The sequence below is a fragment of the Rana temporaria genome, chromosome 1 (genome assembly GCF_905171775.1).
Source record: "Rana temporaria chromosome 1, aRanTem1.1, whole genome shotgun sequence".
Classification (NCBI taxonomy): domain Eukaryota; kingdom Metazoa; phylum Chordata; class Amphibia; order Anura; family Ranidae; genus Rana; species Rana temporaria.
In genome coordinates this window covers 62,664,338-62,687,853 of record NC_053489.1, presented here as the reverse complement: position 1 = coordinate 62,687,853, position 23,516 = coordinate 62,664,338, and the positions used below count along the sequence as shown (strand labels likewise).

The window sequence follows — 23,516 nt, the reverse complement described above, 5'->3', positions numbered from 1 at the left end:
TAAGTGCTTTTTTAGGGTATTCTACTTTCTCATGATTTTATGTTCGAAGTGAAGGGGGATATCCTATTCTATGTAGAGTGAAGGTTCTATTCTAAGTTGAATACTTTATTTTGAAATGTATGTATACCATTCCGCCCCAGGTTGTTCTGGTGGCATTTGAAATGTACTGTAATGCTCTTCAATAAACTTCTTTTGAAAATCAAAAAAATATAAAAAATTCTACAGGTTGCATGTTTTGAGTTACAGAGGAGGTGTAGGGTTAGAATTATTGCTCTCGCTCTACAGATCGCGACAATAGCTCACATGTGTGGTTTGAACATCGCTTTTTTATGCGGGCGCTATTCATGTATGCGTTCGCTTCTGCATGCAAGCTCGGCGGGACGGGGCGCGTTTAAAAAAAAAAAATCTTATTTATTTTCCTTTTTATTTTTTTTCACTGTTCTTTAAAAAAAACTAAAAAATTGTGTCAGGCCCCGTACACACGACCGAGTTTCTCAGCAGAATTCAGCCAGAAACTCGATGGGAGCCGTATTCTGAACATGTTCTCTATTTTCTCGTTAGTCAATGGGGAAACTTGGCTCGCCGAGATCCTCGGCGGCTTCACAAGGTACTCGACGAGCAAAACGATGTGTTTTGCCCGTCGAGTTTCTCGGACGTGTGTACGGGGCCTGACTTTTATTCCTATTACAAGGAATGTAAACATCCCTTGTAATAGAAAAAAGCATGACAGGTCCTCTTACATATGATATCTGGGGTCCAAAAGACCTCAGATCTCATATTTACACTAAAATGCAATAAGAAAAATGTGTCATTTAAAAACAAAACAAAAAATATCCCTTAAAGAGCTATGGGCGGAAGTGACGTTTTGACTTTGCTTCCGCCCTGCAATGACTTGGAGACAGGCGGAGGCCATCTTCCCCTCACTCGTCACTACCAACCACCATCCGACTGGAGTCGAGTCGGACCACTTGGCCTTCAGGAGAAAGATTAAAACCCATCTCTTCTGAGGTCAAGGGGTTCCTTACCCATGAAATGGATACAGCGCCCAGAGGCGATTCAGTTCGCATGTGTTGCGCTTTACAAGTCTCTCTCTCTCTCTCTCTCTATGTCAGGCTAGGGAGAGGACCGGATCACCTCTGTCTCCGCCGCAGAAACCACTTTTATCTGAAAGAGAACCGCCAGCTCTTGAAGAGGATACCGGGGTTATGGTAGCTAGCTGCTACCATAACAACGTACGGCGGGAAGGAAGTGGCTAGAGAATAAAATGGTGGTTGTTGCAATATTTTCTGTCACAATGTATTTCCACAGTAGTCGTTCAAATGCAGTATTTTGGGAAAAAATTACAATTTTGTTGTATAATATGAAAGATTTTATGCCGCGAGGATCGTGATCTTTATTCTAAGCAAAAAAATTGATTGACTCTGCCCAATCAATTGCAGCCACTATGCCCAATCCAACGCAGCCACTGTGCCCCATCAAACACAGCCAATGTGCCCATCAATCGCAGCCACTGTGCCCATCAAACACAGCCGCTGTGCCCCATCAAACGCAGCCACTGTGCCCATCAAACGCAGTCACTGTGCCAAATCAAAACACAGCCACTGTGCCCCATCAAACACAGCCACTGTGCCCCATCAAAAGCAGTCACTGTGCCCATCAAATGCAGCCACTGTGGCCCATCAAACATACCCACTGTGCCCCATCAAATGCAGCCACTGTGCCCATCAAACGCAACCACTGTGCCCCATAATATGAAAGATTTTATGCCGCGAGAATCGTGATCTTTATTCTAAGCAAAAAATTTAGATTTTGGCCAGAATTGTGCAGCTCTAACATATGATGATAAGTGGTATATGTTGAGAGCTTGTGATGTGAGCCCTATTATCGTAATGTGTGTTTAGTACTTCCTTCATCCACCAGCTTTGCTGTAAGAAGGAAGTATTGTGTCTAATAAAGGTCACTGCAAGGGCGCTCAGCTCTTTTGGCCAATTGCCACTTATGCCATTGCATTGCTTCATTAACGAGAAGTAATCCCATTTTCAAACATTGCAGATGTGAAAATACCATTGTCAGGACCCTTGTGACATCCCACACTTTGTTTATCCTTCTGTTATTGAGTAACAAAACCTATAGCAAACAGATATGAAGCCAAACTCTTCAGCTTGTCCCCACTATCCTCTTCCTAGCCACCATGGCTGCACCTCTTCCTCTCCTGGGACTCATCTCTGTGCTATGTACATTGCAATGTCAAGCTTCGGTATCGGGCAACGGAAGGTGAGCACTTTCATTTTAACCCGTTCTTTATTATTTTTTTGTTTTTGTTTTTTTGTTGTTTTTTTTTGTAAGAAATTGCAGGAAATTACTATCTTCCTCTGCTTGGGTAAATGTTGTACATCATTAAACAACTTTTGCATATTTTATGTGGGCAGTGCCTATGTGACTGAAAATCTCCTCCACAGAGGACTGGCAACAGATAAAAATGTTAAAGTTTAAAGTTATTCATTTAAACAGTCCATAGAGATGAGAGTTGCCTAATACGATCATTTTAAGCCTGATTACCCCTACATCTAGCAGCAGGGACATATTTCCATTGCCGCAGCCCGTAGGCACCCCACATACCATTTGCTAGGATCTCATATCTAAAACATGGTATTTCCTTATTTTTAACTCGTTTCGAATATTAAGATATTATGTAAATAACCTTGCATGAAATGGGCATTCCTACTGATGAAGAATAAATATATAAAACAGTGGAAATCCACCCTTTTGGCTCTATTGCATATAAGCACATGCCTACTGTGCCAAAGGGTACATTTGGTCCTGTCAATCAGCCAAATTACAATGTTATCCCCTGAGAAAAGATACGCAGTGTTTGCCTGTGCCATACCTCTCTTGTTTTGGTCCTGTAGGATAAACCTTGCAGGTATTTAAGTATGGTGAGCCCAGCCCTGTAGTGTAATGTCTATTTCCGCGTGATCGGAAATTCTGACAAAAAAAGTCCGAAAAGTGCGTTTGGTCGGAAATTCCGACCGTGTGTAGGCTCCATCGGACTTTTGCTGTCGGAATTTCCGCCAACAAAAGATTGAGAGCAGGTTCTCTATTTTTCCAATGGAAAAAATTCCTATCGGAAAATCCGCTCGTCTGCATGCAATTCCGAAGCTCAAAAAAAAAACATGCATGCTCAGAATCAAGCAGAAGAGCCGAACTGCCTATTGAACTTCATTGGAACTTCATCTCGGCTTGTCATACATCTTGTACGTGACCGCGTTTTTGATGGTCGGAATTTCTGACAAGATTTGTGTTACAACACAAGTTTGTTCCGATCGTGTGTACGTGGCATTAGACTAGCCTTAGGACTTGTGTAGGTGTGCGAATGCAGCATGCTTTCAGATGCACTCATCTGATCCTGAAGATGTATTTGAGCTGCTTTGTATTTACAGTAAAACCTTGGTTTGAGAGTAACTTGGATTGAGAGCGTTTTGCAAGACAAGCAAAATGTTTTAATACATTTTGCCTTGATATACAAGCGATGTCTTGATATAAGAGTAGCGTCATGTCACAACTGAGTATAAAAAAGAAGAGAGGAGCCTCTAAGTGTAGCAATATGGTTACATTTAATGACGGTATAACATTTAGCAACTTATTGCCCCACTTAGAGGTGCCTCTCTTCTCTTTTATACCCTGTAAATAAAATGCTTTGATATACAAGTGCTTTGGATTACAAGCATGTTTCTGGAAATGAATTTTGCTTGCAATCCAAGGTTTTACTGTATTTTATTTTTTTCTCAGCTGCTTCCACCTCCTTTCTGAACTATTTTGAGCTGCTTTTGCATGTTATGCGCAGAAACCCATAGTTTGTCCATTTGTTGTGTAATTGTGCTTATCCTACATGTTTACATTCAGTTACTGTTGGTTTTCTTCCATTCCATACCTCCCAACATTCAGAAGTCACTTTGGATAAGTCTCTATGAGCTTGCAACATTTACCACTGGGATTTTTGCCCATTCCTCCTTGCAAAACTACTCCTGCTCTTTCAAGTTGGATGGTTTGCGCTTGTGAACAGAAATCTTTAAGTCTGACCACAGATTTTCTATTGGATTTCCCTTTAAACCACTCAAGTGTTGCTTTAGCAGTGTGTTTGGGCTCATTGTCCTGCTGCAAGGTGAAGCTCCATCCTAGCCTCAAATCACACACAAAGTGGTACAGATTTTACTCAAGAATATCTCTGTATTTAGCACCATCCATCTTTCCCTCAACTGACCAGTTTCTCAGTCCCGGCGGCTGAAAAACGTCCCCACAGCATGATGCTGCCACCATCATGTTTCACTGTGGATGGTGTTCTTTGGGTGATGTGATGTGTTGGGTTTGAGCCAGACATATAGGTAGATTCAGAGACAGTTACACCGGCGTATCAGTAGATACGCCGTCGTAACTCTGAATCTACGCCGTCGTAAATTTAAGCGTTCACGTCGAAACCAATACGTCCTTGCGGCGTACTTTGGAGCAATGCACACTGCCATATGTCCACGAACGGTGCATGCGCCGTTTGTTAAAACCGTCAATCACGTTGGGTCACTAGTCATTAACATAAAACACGCCCCCCCTGTTCATCATTTGAATTAGGTGCCCTTACGCCGGCCCATTTACGCTACGCCGCCGTAACTTAGGAGGCAAGTGCTTTGTGAATACAGCACTTGCCTCTATAACTTACGGCGGCGTAGCGTATATGCCATACGATACGCCTGCCTAACGTAGCGCCCGCCTACGTGAATCTGGCTAATAGTGTTTTCTTTGATGGCCAAAAAGTAAAATTCTAGTCTCATCAGACCAGAGCACCTTCCTCCATACATTTTGGGAGCCTCCCACATGCCTTTTCGTAAACTAAATGTGCCATTTTGTTTTTTGCTGAAAGTAATGGCTTTGTTCTGGCCACTCTGCCATAAAGTCCAACTCTGCTCATAGGACGACAGTAAGCCGCACTCTCCACAGATACTCCAGTCTCTGCTGTGGAACTCTGCAGCTCCTCGAGGGTTACCTTAGATCTCTGTGCTGCCTCTCTGATTAATGCCCTCCTTGCCCGAGTTTTGGTGTGCGACCGTCTCTTGGCAGGTTTGCCGTTGTGCCATGTTCTTTCCATTTGGTTATGATAGATTTGATGGTGCTCCTAGGGATCATCAAAGATTTGGATATTTTTTTTTATAACCTAACCCTGACTTGTACTTCTCAACAACATTGTCCCTAACTTGTTTGGAGAGTTCCTTGGTCTTCATTGCAGTGATTGGTTAGTGGTGCCTCTTGCTTAGGTTTTGCAGCCCCTGGGGCCTTTCAAAAAGGTGTGTCTATGTAATGACAGATCATGTGACACTTAGATTGCACACAGGTGGACATCAGTTCACTAATTATGTGACTTCTGAAGGTAATTGGTTGCACCAGAGCTTTTTATGGGCTTCATAACAAAGGGGGTGAATACATACGCACATGCCAATTATCCGTTTTTTATTTCTGAAAAATTGTTTTATGTATATATTTTTCTAATTTTACTTCACCAACTTAGACTGTTGTGTTCTGATCCATCACATATACTTCAGATTAAAAAAACATTGAACTAAAGGCTGTAATGTAACAAAATAGGTAAAAAGCCAAGGGGGTGAATACTTTTGCAAGGCACTGTAGGTAAACCCAATGCCACTCCCAAGCTACAAAGAATTAATACACAAAAAATGGTTTATTTAAACCCAAAGGTATTTTTTTCACCACAACTTTTCCTTTATACAGTTATACCTTGGTTTGAGAGTAACTTGGTTTGAGAGCGTTTTGCAAGACAAGCTATTTTTTTAAATAAATTTTGACTTGATATACAAGCAATGTCTTGATATACAAGTAGCGTTATGTCACAACTGAGTATAAAAGAGAAGAGAGGCGCCTCTAAGTGTAGCAATATGGTTACATTTAATGAAGGTACAACATTCAGCAATATATTGCTACACTTAGGCCCCGTACTCACGACCAAACATGTCTGCTGAAACTGGTCCGCAGGCCAGTTTCAGCAGACATGTTTGGTCGTGTGTGGGCGCGAGCGGGCCGAATTCCAGCAAACATTTGCCCGCCGGGCCTTTTCCCAGCGGACAAATATTCCTGGACTTGTTTTAAAACAGTCCGCTGGAATCCTGCCCGCTCGGACATGTACGGTCGTCAGTACAGACCTACCGTACATGTCCAGGCGCCCGCCGTCCCTCGCATGCGTCGAATGACTTCGACGCATGCGTGGAAGCATTTTAAAGGCGGGCCGCCCACGTCGCTGCGTCATTGTCGCGGCGACACCGCGTCATCGACGCGGCGACACCGCGGACACGCCCCGCGTATTGTTTACGCGCGGACTTCTGTACGATGGTGTGTACAACCATCGTACAGAAGCCCTCTGGCAGACATGTATGGTGAAAACGGTCCGACGGACCGCTTTCACCATACATGTTTGGTCGTGAGTACCCGGCCTGAGAGGCGCCTCTTGTCTCTTTTATACTCTGTAGCTCCTGTTGGATTTTTCTTCTAATCCCCTTGTGGAGGCTTCTATTTGTGGATGGACATTTTATGGTTACACAACCAATCACATTGCTTTAACCACTTAACGCCCGCCGCACGCCTATTTACGTCCACAGAATGGTACGTACAGGCAGATGGGCGTATATATACGTCCCCGCCTTCAAGCGGGTCGGGGGTCCGATCGGGACCCCCACCGCTGCGTGCGGCGGGCGGATTCCCGCGGGGAGCGATCCGGGACGACGGCGTGGCTATTCGTTTATAGCCGCCCCGTCACGATCGCTCCCCGGAGCTGAAGAACGGGGAGAGCCATATGTAAACACGGCTTCCCTGTGCTTCACTGTGGCGGCTGCATCGATCGAGTGATCCCTTTTATAGGGAGACTCGATCGATGACATCAGTCCTACAGCCACACCCCCCTACAGTTGTAAACACACACTAGGTGAACCCTAACTCCTACAACGCCCCCTGTGGTTAACTCCCAAACTGCAACTGTCATTTTCACAATAAACAATGCAATTTAAATGCATTTTTTGCTGTGAAAATGACAATGGTCCCAAAAATGTGTCAAAATTGTCCGAAGTGTCCACCATACAGTCACGAAAAAAATCACTGATCGCCGCCAATAGTAGTAAAAAAATAATAATTCATAAAAATGCAAAAAAACTATCCCCTATTTGTAAACGCTATAAATTTTGCGCAAACCAATCGATAAACGATTATTGCGATTTTTTTTACCAAAAATAGGTAGAAGAATACGTATCGGCCTAAACTGAGGAAAAAAATGTTTTTTTATATATGTTTTTGGGGGATATTTATTATAGCAAAAAGTAAAAAATATTGCATTTTTTTCAAAATTGTCGCTCTATTTTTGTTTATAGCGCAAAAAATAAAAACCGCAGAGGTGATCAAATACCACCAAAAGAAAGCTCTATTTGTGGGGAAAAAAGGACTCCAATTTTGTTTGGGAGCCACGTCGCACGACCGCGCAATTGTCTGTTAAAGCGACGCAGTGCCGAATCGCAAAACCTGGCCTGGGCATTTAGCAACAAAATGGTCCGGGACTTAACCAGATAATCTTTTTATATGGACTATAAACAGAAGGATTTATGAATAAATGGTTGTGTAACGAATCATTTGAGTTTCCATTATTTCTTATGGGAAAATTTGCTTTGATATACAAGTGCTTTGGATTACAAGCATGCTTCCGGAACAAATTATGCTCGCAGTCCAAGGTTTTACTGTATTGTTATTTGGGTGGGCTGTATGGTGCATGTATTGGGACACCCCGTTAAACAGTTACTTTATACTGATAGATTATTTAGGGTGCTCATTTTTTGGGTCATTATTCTCTAGTATGCATACATACTTTTGAGAATAGGTGTCCCTCGTTCTCATATCAAAAAGTTGGGAGGTATGCATTAATGTCTAAACTGCTGGCAACAAATGTGAGTACACCCCTAAGTGAAAATGTCCAAATTGGGCCCAAAGTGTCAATATTTTGCGTGGCCGCCATTATTTTCCAGCACTGCCTTAACCCTCTTAGGCATGGAGTTCACCAGAGCTTCACAGGTTGCCACTGGAGTCCTCTTCCACTCCTCCATGATGACATCACAGAGCTGGTGGATGTTAGAGACCTTGCGCTCCTCTACCTTCCATTTGAGGATGCCCCACAGATGCTCAATAGGGTTTAGGACTGGAGACATGCTTGGCCAGTCCATGTACCTCATCGCAGGATAATTTGACTCAATTGAAGAGATGTGAATGCTTAGATGTTTAATCTTTGGTTGGACTTTGAAATGCCGCTTTACCATTCAGTAAAGAATGCAGAAAGGTAAGCTTACTGACTGGTCATTCCATTTATTTTGAATCTCCGAAATTTCAAATTTCTGAAATTTTTAATTTCCGAAATTCCGAATTTCCGACAGTTTCCGACAAATTCGAAATGTCGGAGATTCGAAATTTCGGAAATGCGGAAATTTGAAAATTCAGGAAATTCGAAATTTCGGAAATACGAAAATATGAAAATTTGGAAATTGAAAAATAAAAAAAATCTGAAATTTCGGAATTAACTAATTTGTCAAAATTTGTTAAAAAAAAAATTCGGAACTAAACGAATTGCACATGTCTGCTACATATCTTTGCAAGGTTTGGTATACAGAGAGGGCAGGTGTACTGGTGTCTATTCCTGTGGCCCTCAGGGTGTCAGGCAGAGAGTTTAGGACTCTGCAATATGGCAATGAGGTAACCCAACCTCCCATGCTCCTGATCCAGAGCAGGCCCCTGGGCATGGGAAACTGGCTTATCAATTGCTGCTAAGAGATGCTTCAGGCTTGCATAAGTAATTGTTTAAATATGGATGCATTCATGTAAATGTAATACTCCCTTATATGTATGTTGATATAGAAAAAATATTGATAAATCTCTTACTGTAGGTCACCAAGAGAAACGAATGCTCCACCACCAGTAGACTGCCTGCTGAGCTCCTGGGGCAAATGGACTGAGTGTGACCCATGTACAAAACAAAGGGTAACTTACTGTTTTTGTTACTTCTTATGCATAATTGTTTTTTAATTAAAAGATAAACAAAATGCTAAACACTATGAAATACAGTGGAACCTCGGATTACGAGCATAATCCGTTCCAGGAGAATGCTTGTAATCCAAAGTGAGTTTCCGCATTGAAGTCAATGGAAACGAAAGCAATTTGTTCCGCATTGACTTCAATGGCATGCAATACCGCATGTGGCCAGAGATGGGGGGTGCCGTTGAGCCTCGGAAACAGCCGAAAAGGCCCGAGGACAGCTCGACTGACCTCGGCAAACCTCAGAAAGGCTCGGGAACAGAGTATTTCCGTGTCTTTCCAAGCATTTCCGAACAGCGCCGATCCGCTCCGGTGCCCCCCCCCCCCACCTCAGGTCAAACACGGTATTGCACACCGCTTTGGCCTGAATCCTGCTCGTTTTGCAAGACAACACTCGCAAACCAAGTTAGGATTTTTAAAAATACAGTGCTCGTATTGCGAAACGCTCGTTAACCGTGTTACTCGCAATCCGAGGTTCCACTGTATATAAAAGGCAGCAATACATTAGTGTAAAGTGAGTCAATTTAAAGATAAAACTATAGGAAGATATAAAAGAACCATATTAATGCAGCTTTATAATCATTTATACATCCATAATTAAATGTATTTTAATTCAAGCAGGGTAAGTACCTGAATATGACCTGGTGTCAGCCTAGTGTGGAGTGTGAGAAGCAGTATCAATCAGCTCATGTGCTGACAAGAAGCTTGCTGATAAGAGGAGAGATGAGCTAATCACTGTGCTGCTTCTCCTTTCACTGTCCAGTCACAGGCTGGGGAAGGGTTCAGAACAACCTGGGCTCAGAGAAAAGCAATGTAATCAAATATAACTTGTCTAACCATAACTATAATGACTGCATAACTATAACTTGCAATAGAGTATTTCTTGTAAAGAAAATTGTTCTGGAAACCAGAGTTGTACTAAAGGCTAATTCATTTTAATTAATTGTGTTTGAATTAATTTCACTTATTTAATTTAATTAAACTATTCATTTATTTTAATCAATTAGCTTCTGTGGAGGAACATACAACAAAAGCCAAATTGAGAAAGGAATATTTTAGATACCCTTTGACTGACTTAAAATAAGATAAAACATAGTGGGCCAGATTCATCAATAGATACGCCGGCGGATCTCCTGATCCGCCGTCGTATCTGTGAGACCCGACGGTCGGATCTGTGAGATCCCACGGTCGGAGCTATGCGACTGATTCATAAGAATCAGTTCCGCATAGATCTCCCTTAGATCCGACTGGTGTAAGTGACTTACACCAGTCGAATCTTAGGCTGTAATATCCCGCCGGCCGCTAGGTGTCGTCGATTTGTTTTACACGTCGCATATGCAAATGAGGAGAACCGCCGATTCACGTCCGTACGCCCGCCCGTTGCTCTTTTTCAACGTCGTTTGCGTTCGGCTTTTTCCGGCGGAGAGCTACTCCTGCTATATGAGGGGTAGCTAATGTTAAGTATGGCCGCCGTTCCTGCGCCGAGATTCAAAATTTTTACGTCGTTTGCGTAAGTCGATCGGGAATCCCTATGGCCGCAATTGACGTACCCGCCGCTAACAATGACGTCCTAGCGACGTCATTTGGAGCGCGGGAACGCGCCTGTTTTAAATTGTACACTCCCCCTAGCCGCGGAATTTGCATTCCGCCGGGGGGGGGGGTTACGATCCAACGGTGCAATTTGCGAGGTAAGTGCTTTATGAATCATGCACTAGCCTCGCTAAATTGCACCGGCGGATCGTATACCAGGTAGATCTAGCGGATCTAAAGATCCGCTGAGCTACATGAATCCGGCCCAATGTGTAGAAATATTGTAACCTACACCATCCAATCAGAATTCATATCTCAGTTGATTATGGAATCCAAAGTATTGTTCTTTGCTTTACTTTATTCATTAAACTGTCTTTCTTATGATTTATCACTTTATTTTACACAGTGGGGGGAGATTTACTAAAACTGGAGCACTGAGAATCTGGTGCAGCTGTGCATGGCAGCCAATCGGCTTCTAACTTCAGCTTGTTCAATTAAGCTTTGACATCAATGGCGGTGCGTCCATAAAGGTCCGCCCCTCTCTCCTGTCACGTCTCTCTCACCATGGATAGATTCATGCATTGCATGAATCTATCTATGTTCGCCGCTGCCGCCCCCTATTCAGGTGTCCGGCCCCTTGTCGGGGGGTGTTTTTGGAAGCGCCTGATTAGAGCCCTGGGCTCTAATAGGTGACAGGCGCTGTGATTGGACGCCTATCAGGCATCCAATCATAGCAGAGGATGGGAAGAGGACGGGAGAAGACATCGAGGACTTAGAGCATGGAGGACAGCACTGTGACCCGAGACAGGTAAGTGGCGGGCGAGGGATGCACTGTGGCAGCATTTGATGGGGCACAGTAGCGGCAACTGATGGGGCACAGTAGCAGCAACTGATGGGCACAGTAGTGGCAATTGATGGGGCACAGTAGAGGCAATTGATGGGGAACAGTAGTGGCAATTGATGGGCACACTGGCAGCAATTGATGGGGCACAGTAACGCCAATTGATGGGGCACATAAGTGGCAATTGATGGGCACACTGGCAGCAATTGATGGGGCACAGTAGCGGCAATTGATGGGCACAGTGGCAGCAATTGATGGTGCACAGTAGCGGCAATTGATGGGGCACAGTAGCGGCAATTGATGGGACACAGTAGCGGCAATAGATGGGCACACTGGCAGCAATTGATAGGGCACAGTGGCGGCAATTGATGGGGCACAGTGGCAGCGGCGGCACAGTGGCGGCAATTGATGGAGCACAGTAGCGCCAATTGATTGGGCACAGTAGTGCCAATTGATGGGCACAGTGACAGCAATTGATGGGCACACTGGCAGAAATTGATGGGTACAGTAGCTGCTTTTGATGGCACAGTGGCGGCCATTTATGGGTACAGTGGCTGCGTTTGATGGTACAGTGGCTGCGTTTGATGGCATAGTGGCTGCTCTTGATGGGCACAGTGGCTGCGTTTGATGGGCACAGTAGCTGCGTTTGATGGGCACAGTAGCTCAAATAGATTTTTTTTTCAGTTTGTTTGTGCCCCCCCAAAAATTTTGAGCACCAGCCGCCATTGTTTGACAATAAAATCTGGAAGCTGATTGGTTACTATGCTGCGCTGCACCAGAGTTTGCATGTTCCAGTTTTAGTAAATGTGACTGCTAGTGTCAAATATCAAATGTCACATGAAATTTAAAAACAAACCAAAAATTATATATATCAGCTGACCAATTTAACCCTGTAGCAAAATAAATAATTTATTGGCTGCTTGGAGGTATCTGGGGTGGGGGTGGGGGGGGGGGTGCGATCAGGGTGAGGGTATCTGGGGTGGTGTGATCAGAGTAGGGGGTATCTGGGGGTGTGATCAGGGTGGGGGTATCTGGGGGTGTGTGATCAGAGTGGGGGTATCTGAGGGGTGTGATCAGAGTGGGGGTATTTGAGGGGTGTGATCAGGGTGGGGGTATCTGGGGGGTGTGAGCAGAGTGGGAGTATCTGAGAGGTGTGATCAGGGTGGGGGTATCTGGGGGGTGTGAGCAGAGTGGGAGTATCTGAGGGGTATGATTAGGGTGGGGGTATGATTAGAGTAGGGAGTATCTGGGAGTGTGAGCAGGGTGGGGATATCTAAGGGGTGTGAGCAGGGTGGGGGTATCTGAGGGGTGTGATCAAAGTAGGGGTATCTGAGGGGTATGATCAGGGTGGGGGTATCTGAGGGGTGTGATCAGGGTGGGGGTATCTGAGGGGTATGATTAGGGTGGTGGTATGATTAGAGTAGGAAGTATCTGGGGGTGTGAGCAGGATGGGGGTATCTGGGGGGGTGATAAGAGTAGGGGTATCTGAGGGGTGTGAGCAGGGTGGGGATATCTGAGGGATGTGATCAGAGTGGAAGTATCTAAGGGGTGTGATCAGGGTGGGGGTATTAGGGGGATGTGATCAGAGTGGTGGGTGGGGGTATTTGAGGGGTGTGATCAGGGTGGGGGTATCTGAGGGGTGGGGGTATCTGAGGGGGTGCGATCAGGGTGAGGGTATTGGGGGGATGTGATTAGAGTGGTGGGTATGATCAGGGAGGGGGTATCTAAAAGTCCACAGGTTATGGGGTGCAAATGACTTGCCTTGCCCTGGGCACTGACAACCCACACTACGGCGAAGGCTCGGCGCTGTAACATCCAGGGCAGGGAGAGCGAGAGGTAAGCTGTGGCGGGGTGCCAGTATGTGCGGACCGTACCCGGCTGACTGACACTCAGCATCAGCCACCGCTATCACATTACACCGCACAGCAGGGGAGAGAGACAGTGTTCGGAGCTAGAGAGAGGAAGGCAAATGCTGGACTTAAAGTGTCAAGTTAACCAGGAGGTGATTGGTTTCAAGGTGGTCCTAGCAACCAATCATTAGCATTGTTAATATGAAATGTTAACTCCAGAAGTTCCGGTCCTGTGCTGATTTGTCTCCCCCTCTGCATGCATCATGCATGCCCCAGTAAGGTAGGAAGGGGCAGTGTGCAGGGGTCCAGAGCTTGATTGGGGTCAATGTGCAGGGGTCCAGAGCTTGATTGGGGTCAATGTGCAGGGGTCCAGAGCTGGGGGGCAATGTGCAGGGGTACAGAACTTGGGGGCAATGTGCAGGGGTCCAAAACTTGGGGGCAATGTGCAGGGGTCCAGAGCTGGGGGTGGGGGGCAATGTGCAGGAGTCCAGAGCTGGTGGTTGGGGGCAATGTGCAGAAGTCCTGAGCTGGGAGGGCAATGTGCAGGGGTCCCAGGCTGGGGGGCACAATGTGCAGGAATGGGGGGCAGTTGGAATGTGCAGGGGTCCCGAGCTGGGGGGCAATGTATGATGTGCATGGGTCCCGAACAGGGGGGCATTGTGTAATGTGCAGGGGTCCAGAGCTGTGGTAGGGCTGTGTAATGTGCAGGGTTCCAGACCTGCGGGGGTGTTGTGTAGTGTAAAAGGGTCCAGAGCTGCAAGCAGCTTTGTAATGTAAAGGGGTCCAGAGGTGCAGTTATGGAGAGGGGGTACACAGTAGTGACAAAGATATTGGGGGGTACAGAGATATACAGGGAGCACAGTGGAGTGTTTTTACATTTTACGCCCCTAGCCGATATACTGTTGGGGGTGAAGCAGGCGAGCAGAGAAATTACATCATCTCCCACTGCCCGCCCCGCATCACCACTGTTCTTTCTCACGCGGAACTCATTGTGCTTAGTGACAATTTGCATATAGGATGCAGGAGACAGTGGCATGTGCAATCTGCATCTGGTGGCATGTGGCAAGTAACTGTGGCAATCTGCATCCGGTGGCATGTGGCAATCTGCTAATGGTGGCATGTGACTGTGGCATGTGGCAATCTGCACCTGGTGGCATGTGACTGTGGCATGTGGCAATCTGCATCTGGAGGCATGTGGCAATCTGGTGACAGGCACTGTGGCAAGCTGCATCTGGTGGCAGATTCTGCATTATGGTGAGTTTATCTATTTAAGTTTAACTATTTAATTTTACAATTACAATATAATAATAAAAAAAAATGTGCTTCAATCATCCTGACACCATATTAACCATGGTGTTGTGATGATTGAAGTGCTAACACCAGCCATTTCCTGACAAATTGGCCGCGGAAAACCGCATTGTCACCCAGACACCCCCCCTCGGGCCTTGGCACAATTTTCATCCACAATGCCAGTCCCCGGTGCCAAAAAGGTTGGGGACCACTGCCCTAAGCCATACAGCATCATCACTGTCAACTGCATTCATTATCTCCAATAATGAGCCTGCCGACTTGCTATTACCTCCTTCAGAGTGGCAGTTTAAGATTCTTTTCTAGCATTTAACAAAAGGGCCCAAACATAGGACGCCAATAGTAAGCCCAACCTCAACTTCCAGGTAAGAAGTGGCAGCCAATCACTAAACGGTATTTAAAGTAATTGACTGACTGTCGTGTGTTTGACTGACAAAGAAAACCTAAACGTGCTCATTGAAGTTTCTCTCTTTTTAGTATCGCTCTCGGAGTATTGAGAAGTTTGGCCAGTTTGGCGGCAAACCTTGTGTGAGCAATTTAGGAGAAGTCCAACGGTGTAAATCCGATACACTTTGCGTGGAGAAAGTAATCCAAAGTATTGTTCTTTGCTTTACTTTATTCATTAAACTGTCTTTCTTATGATTTATCACTTTATTTTACACAGTGGGGGGAGATTTACTAAAACTGGAGCACTGAGAATCTGGTGCAGCTGTGCATGGCAGCCAATCGGCTTCTAACTTCAGCTTGTTCAATTAAGCTTTGACATCAATGGCGGTGCGTCCATAAAGGTCCGCCCCTCTCTCCTGTCACGTCTCTCTCACCATGGATAGATTCATGCATTGCATGAATCTATCTATGTTCGCCGCTTCCGCCCCCTATTCAGGTGTCCGGCCCCTTGTCGGGGGGTGTTTTTGGAAGCGCCTGATTAGAGCCCTGGGCTCTAATAGGTGACAGGCGCTGTGATTGGACGCCTATCAGGCATCCAATCATAGCAGAGGATGGGAAGAGGACGGGAGAAGACATCGAGGACTTAGAGCATGGAGGACAGCACTGTGACCCGAGACAGGTACGTGGCGGGCGAGGGATGCACTGTGGCAGCATTTGATGGGGCACAGTAGCGGCAACTGATGGGGCACAGTAGCAGCAACTGATGGGCACAGTAGTGGCAATTGATGGGGCACAGTAGAGGCAATTGATGGGGAACAGTAGTGGCAATTGATGGGCACACTGGCAGCAATTGATGGGGCACAGTAACGCCAATTGATGGGGCACATAAGTGGCAATTGATGGGCACACTGGCAGCAATTGATGGGGCACAGTAGCGGCAATTGATGGGCACAGTGGCAGCAATTGATGGTGCACAGTAGCGGCAATTGATGGGGCACAGTAGCGGCAATTGATGGGACACAGTAGCGGCAATAGATGGGCACACTGGCAGCAATTGATAGGGCACAGTGGCGGCAATTGATGGGGCACAGTGGCAGCGGCGGCACAGTGGCGGCAATTGATGGAGCACAGTAGCGCCAATTGATTGGGCACAGTAGTGCCAATTGATGGGCACAGTGACAGCAATTGATGGGCACACTGGCAGAAATTGATGGGTACAGTAGCTGCTTTTGATGGCACAGTGGCGGCCATTTATGGGTACAGTGGCTGCGTTTGATGGTACAGTGGCTGCGTTTGATGGCATAGTGGCTGCTCTTGATGGGCACAGTGGCTGCGTTTGATGGGCACAGTAGCTGCGTTTGATGGGCACAGTAGCTCAAATAGATTTTTTTTTCAGTTTGTTTGTGCCCCCCCAAAAATTTTGAGCACCAGCCGCCATTGTTTGACAATAAAATCTGGAAGCTGATTGGTTACTATGCTGCGCTGCACCAGAGTTTGCATGTTCCAGTTTTAGTAAATGTGACTGCTAGTGTCAAATATCAAATGTCACATGAAATTTAAAAACAAACCAAAAATTATATATATCAGCTGACCAATTTAACCCTGTAGCAAAATAAATAATTTATTGGCTGCTTGGAGGTATCTGGGGTGGGGGGGGGGGTGCGATCAGGGTGAGGGTATCTGGGGTGGTGTGATCAGAGTAGGGGGTATCTGGGGGTGTGATCAGGGTGGGGGTATCTGGGGGTGTGTGATCAGAGTGGGGGTATCTGAGGGGTGTGATCAGAGTGGGGGTATTTGAGGGGTGTGATCAGGGTGGGGGTATCTGGGGGGTGTGAGCAGAGTGGGAGTATCTGAGGGGTGTGATCAGGGTGGGGGTATCTGGGGGGTGTGAGCAGAGTGGGAGTATCTGAGGGGTATGATTAGGGTGGGGGTATGATTAGAGTAGGGAGTATCTGGGAGTGTGAGCAGGGTGGGGATATCTAAGGGGTGTGAGCAGGGTGGGGGTATCTGAGGGGTGTGATCAAAGTAGGGGTATCTGAGGGGTATGATCAGGGTGGGGGTATCTGAGGGGTGTGATCAGGGTGGGGGTATCTGAGGGGTATGATTAGGGTGGTGGTATGATTAGAGTAGGAAGTATCTGGGGGTGTGAGCAGGATGGGGGTATCTGGGGGGGTGATAAGAGTAGGGGTATCTGAGGGGTGTGAGCAGGGTGGGGATATCTGAGGGATGTGATCAGAGTGGAAGTATCTAAGGGGTGTGATCAGGGTGGGGGTATTAGGGGGATGTGATCAGAGTGGTGGGTGGGGGTATTTGAGGGGTGTGATCAGGGTGGGGGTATCTGAGGGGTGGGGGTATCTGAGGGGGTGCGATCAGGGTGAGGGTATTGGGGGGATGTGATTAGAGTGGTGGGTATGATCAGGGAGGGGGTATCTAAAAGTCCACAGGTTATGGGGTGCAAATGACTTGCCTTGCCCTGGGCACTGACAACCCACACTACGGCGAAGGCTCGGCGCTGTAACATCCAGGGCAGGGAGAGCGAGAGGTAAGCTGTGGCGGGGTGCCAGTATGTGCGGACCGTACCCGGCTGACTGACACTCAGCATCAGCCACCGCTATCACATTACACCGCACAGCAGGGGAGAGAGACAGTGTTCGGAGCTAGAGAGAGGAAGGCAAATGCTGGACTTAAAGTGTCAAGTTAACCAGGAGGTGATTGGTTTCAAGGTGGTCCTAGCAACCAATCATTAGCATTGTTAATATGAAATGTTAACTCCAGAAGTTCCGGTCCTGTGCTGATTTGTCTCCCCCTCTGCATGCATCATGCATGCCCCAGTAAGGTAGGAAGGGGCAGTGTGCAGGGGTCCAGAGCTTGATTGGGGTCAATGTGCAGGGGTCCAGAGCTTGATTGGGGTCAATGTGCAGGGGTCCAGAGCTGGGGGGCAATGTGCAGGGGTACAGAACTTGGGGGCAATGTGCAGGGGTCCAAAACTTGGGGGCAATGTGCAGGGGTCCAGAGCTGGGGGTGGGGGGCAATGTGCAGGAGTCCAGAGCTGGTGGTTGGGGGCAATGTGCAGAAGTCCTGAGCTGGGAGGGCAATGTGCAGGGGTCCCAGGCTGGGGGGCACAATGTGCAGGAATGGGGGGCAGTTGGAATGTGCAGGGGTCCCGAGCTGGGGGGCAATGTATGATGTGCATGGGTCCCGAACAGGGGGGCATTGTGTAATGTGCAGGGGTCCAGAGCTGTGGTAGGGCTGTGTAATGTGCAGGGTTCCAGACCTGCGGGGGTGTTGTGTAGTGTAAAAGGGTCCAGAGCTGCAAGCAGCTTTGTAATGTAAAGGGGTCCAGAGGTGCAGTTATGGAGAGGGGGTACACAGTAGTGACAAAGATATTGGGGGGTACAGAGATATACAGGGAGCACAGTGGAGTGTTTTTACATTTTACGCCCCTAGCCGATATACTGTTGGGGGTGAAGCAGGCGAGCAGAGAAATTACATCATCTCCCACTGCCCGCCCCGCATCACCACTGTTCTTTCTCACGCGGAACTCATTGTGCTTAGTGACAATTTGCATATAGGATGCAGGAGACAGTGGCATGTGCAATCTGCATCTGGTGGCATGTGGCAAGTAACTGTGGCAATCTGCATCCGGTGGCATGTGGCAATCTGCTAATGGTGGCATGTGACTGTGGCATGTGGCAATCTGCACCTGGTGGCATGTGACTGTGGCATGTGGCAATCTGCATCTGGAGGCATGTGGCAATCTGGTGACAGGCACTGTGGCAAGCTGCATCTGGTGGCAGATTCTGCATTATGGTGAGTTTATCTATTTAAGTTTAACTATTTAATTTTACAATTACAATATAATAATAAAAAAAAATGTGCTTCAATCATCCTGACACCATATTAACCATGGTGTTGTGATGATTGAAGTGCTAACACCAGCCATTTCCTGACAAATTGGCCGCGGAAAACCGCATTGTCACCCAGACACCCCCCCTCGGGCCTTGGCACAATTTTCATCCACAATGCCAGTCCCCGGTGCCAAAAAGGTTGGGGACCACTGCCCTAAGCCATACAGCATCATCACTGTCAACTGCATTCATTATCTCCAATAATGAGCCTGCCGACTTGCTATTACCTCCTTCAGAGTGGCAGTTTAAGATTCTTTTCTAGCATTTAACAAAAGGGCCCAAACATAGGACGCCAATAGTAAGCCCAACCTCAACTTCCAGGTAAGAAGTGGCAGCCAATCACTAAACGGTATTTAAAGTAATTGACTGACTGTCGTGTGTTTGACTGACAAAGAAAACCTAAACGTGCTCATTGAAGTTTCTCTCTTTTTAGTATCGCTCTCGGAGTATTGAGAAGTTTGGCCAGTTTGGCGGCAAACCTTGTGTGAGCAATTTAGGAGAAGTCCAACGGTGTAAATCCGATACACTTTGCGTGGAGAAAGTAATCGACTGCGGGAGGGATTTCCAGTGTGAAAATGGTAAATGATGCAAGCGAAGCGTGTCAGCCTGTGACTTATTAAAAAGAAAACAATAGTGTTCTTTTATTGACTGCACCCAGGGCTTTTTTTCAGCGGGAACGCAGAGGAACGCCGTTCCGGCACCTCCAGCATGCACCTGTTTTTAAACTGGTCTGACCCATCTTTCCGTAATAATTGAAGAAAGTGTTGAATTTGTTGTAAGTGAAAACCCTCCACGGAGGGGGGGGGGGGAAGGGGCTGTATGCCAGGGGGGAACAGGGCATTGCTGAAAAGCTGGGCTTGCAAATCAATATTTAATATAGGATGCCTTCCTCATACCCAGTCCATACTAGTAAGAAAGCCCAGCTTCGCTTGCATGTATGTTGTTACCTGTAATATACTGTATAAGAAAAATATAAATCGCGCTACCTCAACCACCCTTCTTGCCGGACACAAGCGTATGCAAGTGGGTGATCTATAGTGATATGAGTGAAAGGCTGGCTGCTATGTCAGGAGTGACCTATAATGGCCACTAGGGCGCAGCATGCAGCCACCTCATAATCCCACACCTGTGATGGTGATTTACAAGTGAAAACAAAAAACAAACGAAAACACTTGGATCAAAAAGACATTAGCTAAATATGAACTTTGGCTATGAATGAGTTAATAGTCCAAAATAATAACAGCAGAAAGTCCGTTAGATAGCAGACAGTATGTCAAACACCCGTGCATCTGTGCCACATTACAAATTGGTTGTAAACGTGTCCAAAGGAAAACGTGACATCTCCTCCACCAAACTTATAAATTGGCCTCTTACCAAATTCCCACGATCCCTTATTACAGGGGATCAGAAACAGCATATAATAGGTCCCAATCTCACAGTTTTTGATATGCGGTCCTGTTGGATCTCGTTCTTCAAGAAATTTCAGCAGTATCATTGCCCACCATGTAAGAAACAGTGACAGCTCCACATAGTGCGTTAAATGTGTAGAAATGTATTTAAAAAGTTAAAATTGCACTTAAACTGTGAGATTGGGACCTATTATATGCTGTTTCTGATCCCCTGTAATAAGGGATCGTGGGAATTCGGTAAGAGGCCAATTTATAAGTTTGGTGGAGGAGATGTCACGTTTTCCTTTGGACACGTTTACAACCAATTTGTAATGTGGCACAGATGCACCCTAGTGGCCATTGAAGGTCGCTCCTGACATAGCAGCCAGCCTTTCACTCATATCACTATAGATCACCCACTTGCATATGCTTATGTCCGGCAAGAAGGGTGGTTGAGGTAGCGCGATTTATATTTTTCTTATGCTTATTTCTTGTAGTTATTGTTTACATGATAATCGCAGCACCTGGAGGGATTAGACTGTGACCCCGTTGCATTTTTTTCCCCTTTTTTTTCATCTTTTCTGTATTTTTAGCGCAGTTTCTTTCCATTTTCCATGTAATATACTGTAACTATCTTTCTTGGTCCCTTCTCTGCTAAGAAAGAAAAAGAGCGGGAGCTGCGGTGGCTCAACGCGATTGGCACTGCGCTGACAAGCCATTCACCTCTGCAGCTAGAGGTTCGGATCCCGGTCTCGGCTTCATGTGAATTGAGTTTGGTGGTCTCAGCCCGGCTCCCGGTGGGTGTGCTATGCAAGGTAAGCCTGTGCTTAGTACGCCCACCCCCCTCCCACAAAAACCACCACACCTACACATGCACTCTAAATTGGGTTAACACACGCACATTGACCACGCGGTCTCTAAAGAGAGGCGAAGGACTAATGGGGCTGGTTGAGCGGGCTAATCCTCTCACTCCCTTATAGGGAGTCCCTCTGCCCTGTTGGGCTTCAAAGCGGAGCAGGTAGGGCGGGCTGTGTGGGAGGACCCCCTCACACACCCGCCATTGCCACCCGGGGCATGGAGAAAGGTGGCAGATTGCCTCTGGGGGAGGCCTGCCTACTCCCAACTCCTGCAGTCCGGCTCCTCTCTCGAGTACATGCACAAAAAATACACTTAAAAAAAAAAGAAAGAAAAAGAGGGGTGTCAAAACACAAAATCCCCATAGGCAGTCTGTATTCTCCACTGCAGGTGGTACTCGACAGCAGCGGATGTGCAGATGAGGGAGGAAGTTCAGAGGAACTTGGTTTGTCTATTTTTTCCTTGGTCAAATGGAGGCAGATTTCCTATTGGATGTTGGTGCCCCATGTGACTTTGGTGGCCATTTTGGGTCAGGCAGAGTCTATTTAAGAGAGAGTTTGGTGCGTTTTATACAAGTGGACAGGTTAGAGACAGGATCCCTGACTGCCAGGGATAATGATAGCGATAGGGAAAGGATCCAGAGGAGTAGGGAGAGAGCAGGGACTACTTCTACCTCTTCAGGAAGCTTCCCATTTGTGTCAGACCGGACAGACTGCACTTTGCTCCTCATCCCCCGAGTCTTCTTACGGCTGTCATTCTCTGCATGTCTGTAAGGCCGCGTACAGACGAGCATACATGTACGATGAAACCGGTCCGCCGGACCGTTTTCACCGTACATGTATGCCCAGGGATTTCTGTATGGTGGCTGTACTCACCATCATACAGAAATCCGCGCGTAAACAATACGCGGAGCGTGTCCGCGCCGTCGCCGCGACGATGACACGGCGACGTGGGCGGGCCTGCCAGTTAAATGCTTCCACGCATGCGTCAAAGTCATTCGACGCATGCGAGGGATGGTGGGCGCTCGGACATGTACGGCATGCCTGTACAGACGACCGAACATGTCCGAGGGGACAGGATTCCAGCGGGCTGTTTTAAAACAAGCCCGGAAATATTTGCCCGCTGGGAAAAGGCCCGGCGGGCAAATGTATGCTGGAATCCTGTCCGCTCGGGCCTACACACGACCGAACATGTATGCTGAAACTGGTCCGCGGACCAGTTTCAGCAGACATGTTCGGTCGTGTGTACGGGGCCAAAGTGGCTGAGGACAGGTAAGTTCTGTTGAGCTGATTTAGTTTTCAATACAACATTCTTTGCAAATCTGCACTCTGTGGGCCAGATTCAGGTAGATCCACGCAATATTTGCGTGGGCAAAGGGCAACGATTTTTGCTCTGTGCCCACGCAAATATTTTGATATGCCCGCGATTCACGGAGCAGTAGCTCCGTAAATTGCGCGGGCGCTATGCTAAATAGCCCGGCGTAAGGGCGCCTAATGTAAATGATCCCGCCGGGGGCGGGAATCATTTAAATTAGGCGCGCTCCCGCGCCGAGCGAACAGCGCATGCTCCGTCGGGAAACTTTCCCGACGTGCATTGCGGCAAATGACGTCGCAAGGACGTCATTTGCTTCTAAGTGAACGTGAATGGCGTCCAGCGCCATTCACGAATCACTTACGTAAACGACGTGAAATTTAAATTTCACGAGCGGGAAGGGCTGCTATACTTTAGCATTGGCTGCCCCTGCTATAGCAGGAGCAACCTTGCGCTAAAGTCGCCGTACGGAAACTCCGTACCTTGCGTGCGCAGGGCCCGCGCAACTTTTGTGAATCGGTGGTAGTATGCAATTTGCATACTATACGCCGATCACAATGGCCGCGCCCCCTAGCGGACAACGCAAGAATGCAGCCTGAGATATGAAGGCATAAGGAGGCTTATGCCTGTCATATCCTAGGCTGCAGTCCGCGTAGCGATGTTCCTGAATCAGGGGCATTCGCTACGCGGGAGCAAAACAGCTATTGCGCCGCGCAACCTATGGTTCTTGAATCTGGCCCTGTGTGTTTACTGTCTGTCACACGACGCTGTGGTTGGCTTACCTCTGTTGGCACAAGACAAGCTGGTGGACGTAATTTTGTGCTCTGTGCCACTTTCCTCAAAATAACTTTTTAGGCGTGTGTCAGGACAGGCAAAAATAGACCGTGCCAACACCTAAGCTAAAGATGAGATGCAAAGGCATCCCCCTGTTCTGCCTTTGCCGACTGCAATCGCGGGCTGCCCGGGAACATTGAGTTCCCGGGACCCGCGAGCACGCTCACAAGACACGCGGCGCATG

General features: G+C 47.1%; 1 protein-coding gene across 1 annotated transcript in view; it reads left to right on the top strand.

Moving 5' to 3' along the window:
• Positions 1-2,158: 2,158 nt before the first annotated feature.
• Positions 2,159-23,516, top strand: part of C9 (complement C9) — a 73,352-nt gene continuing 51,994 nt past the window's right edge. The window contains exons 1-3 of the mRNA XM_040338670.1: positions 2,159-2,274; positions 8,973-9,066; positions 19,378-19,522. Of these exons, the coding sequence (XP_040194604.1) occupies positions 2,192-2,274; positions 8,973-9,066; positions 19,378-19,522 (322 nt within the window). The 5' untranslated portion in view covers positions 2,159-2,191. The remainder of the gene's footprint in view (positions 2,275-8,972; positions 9,067-19,377; positions 19,523-23,516) is intronic.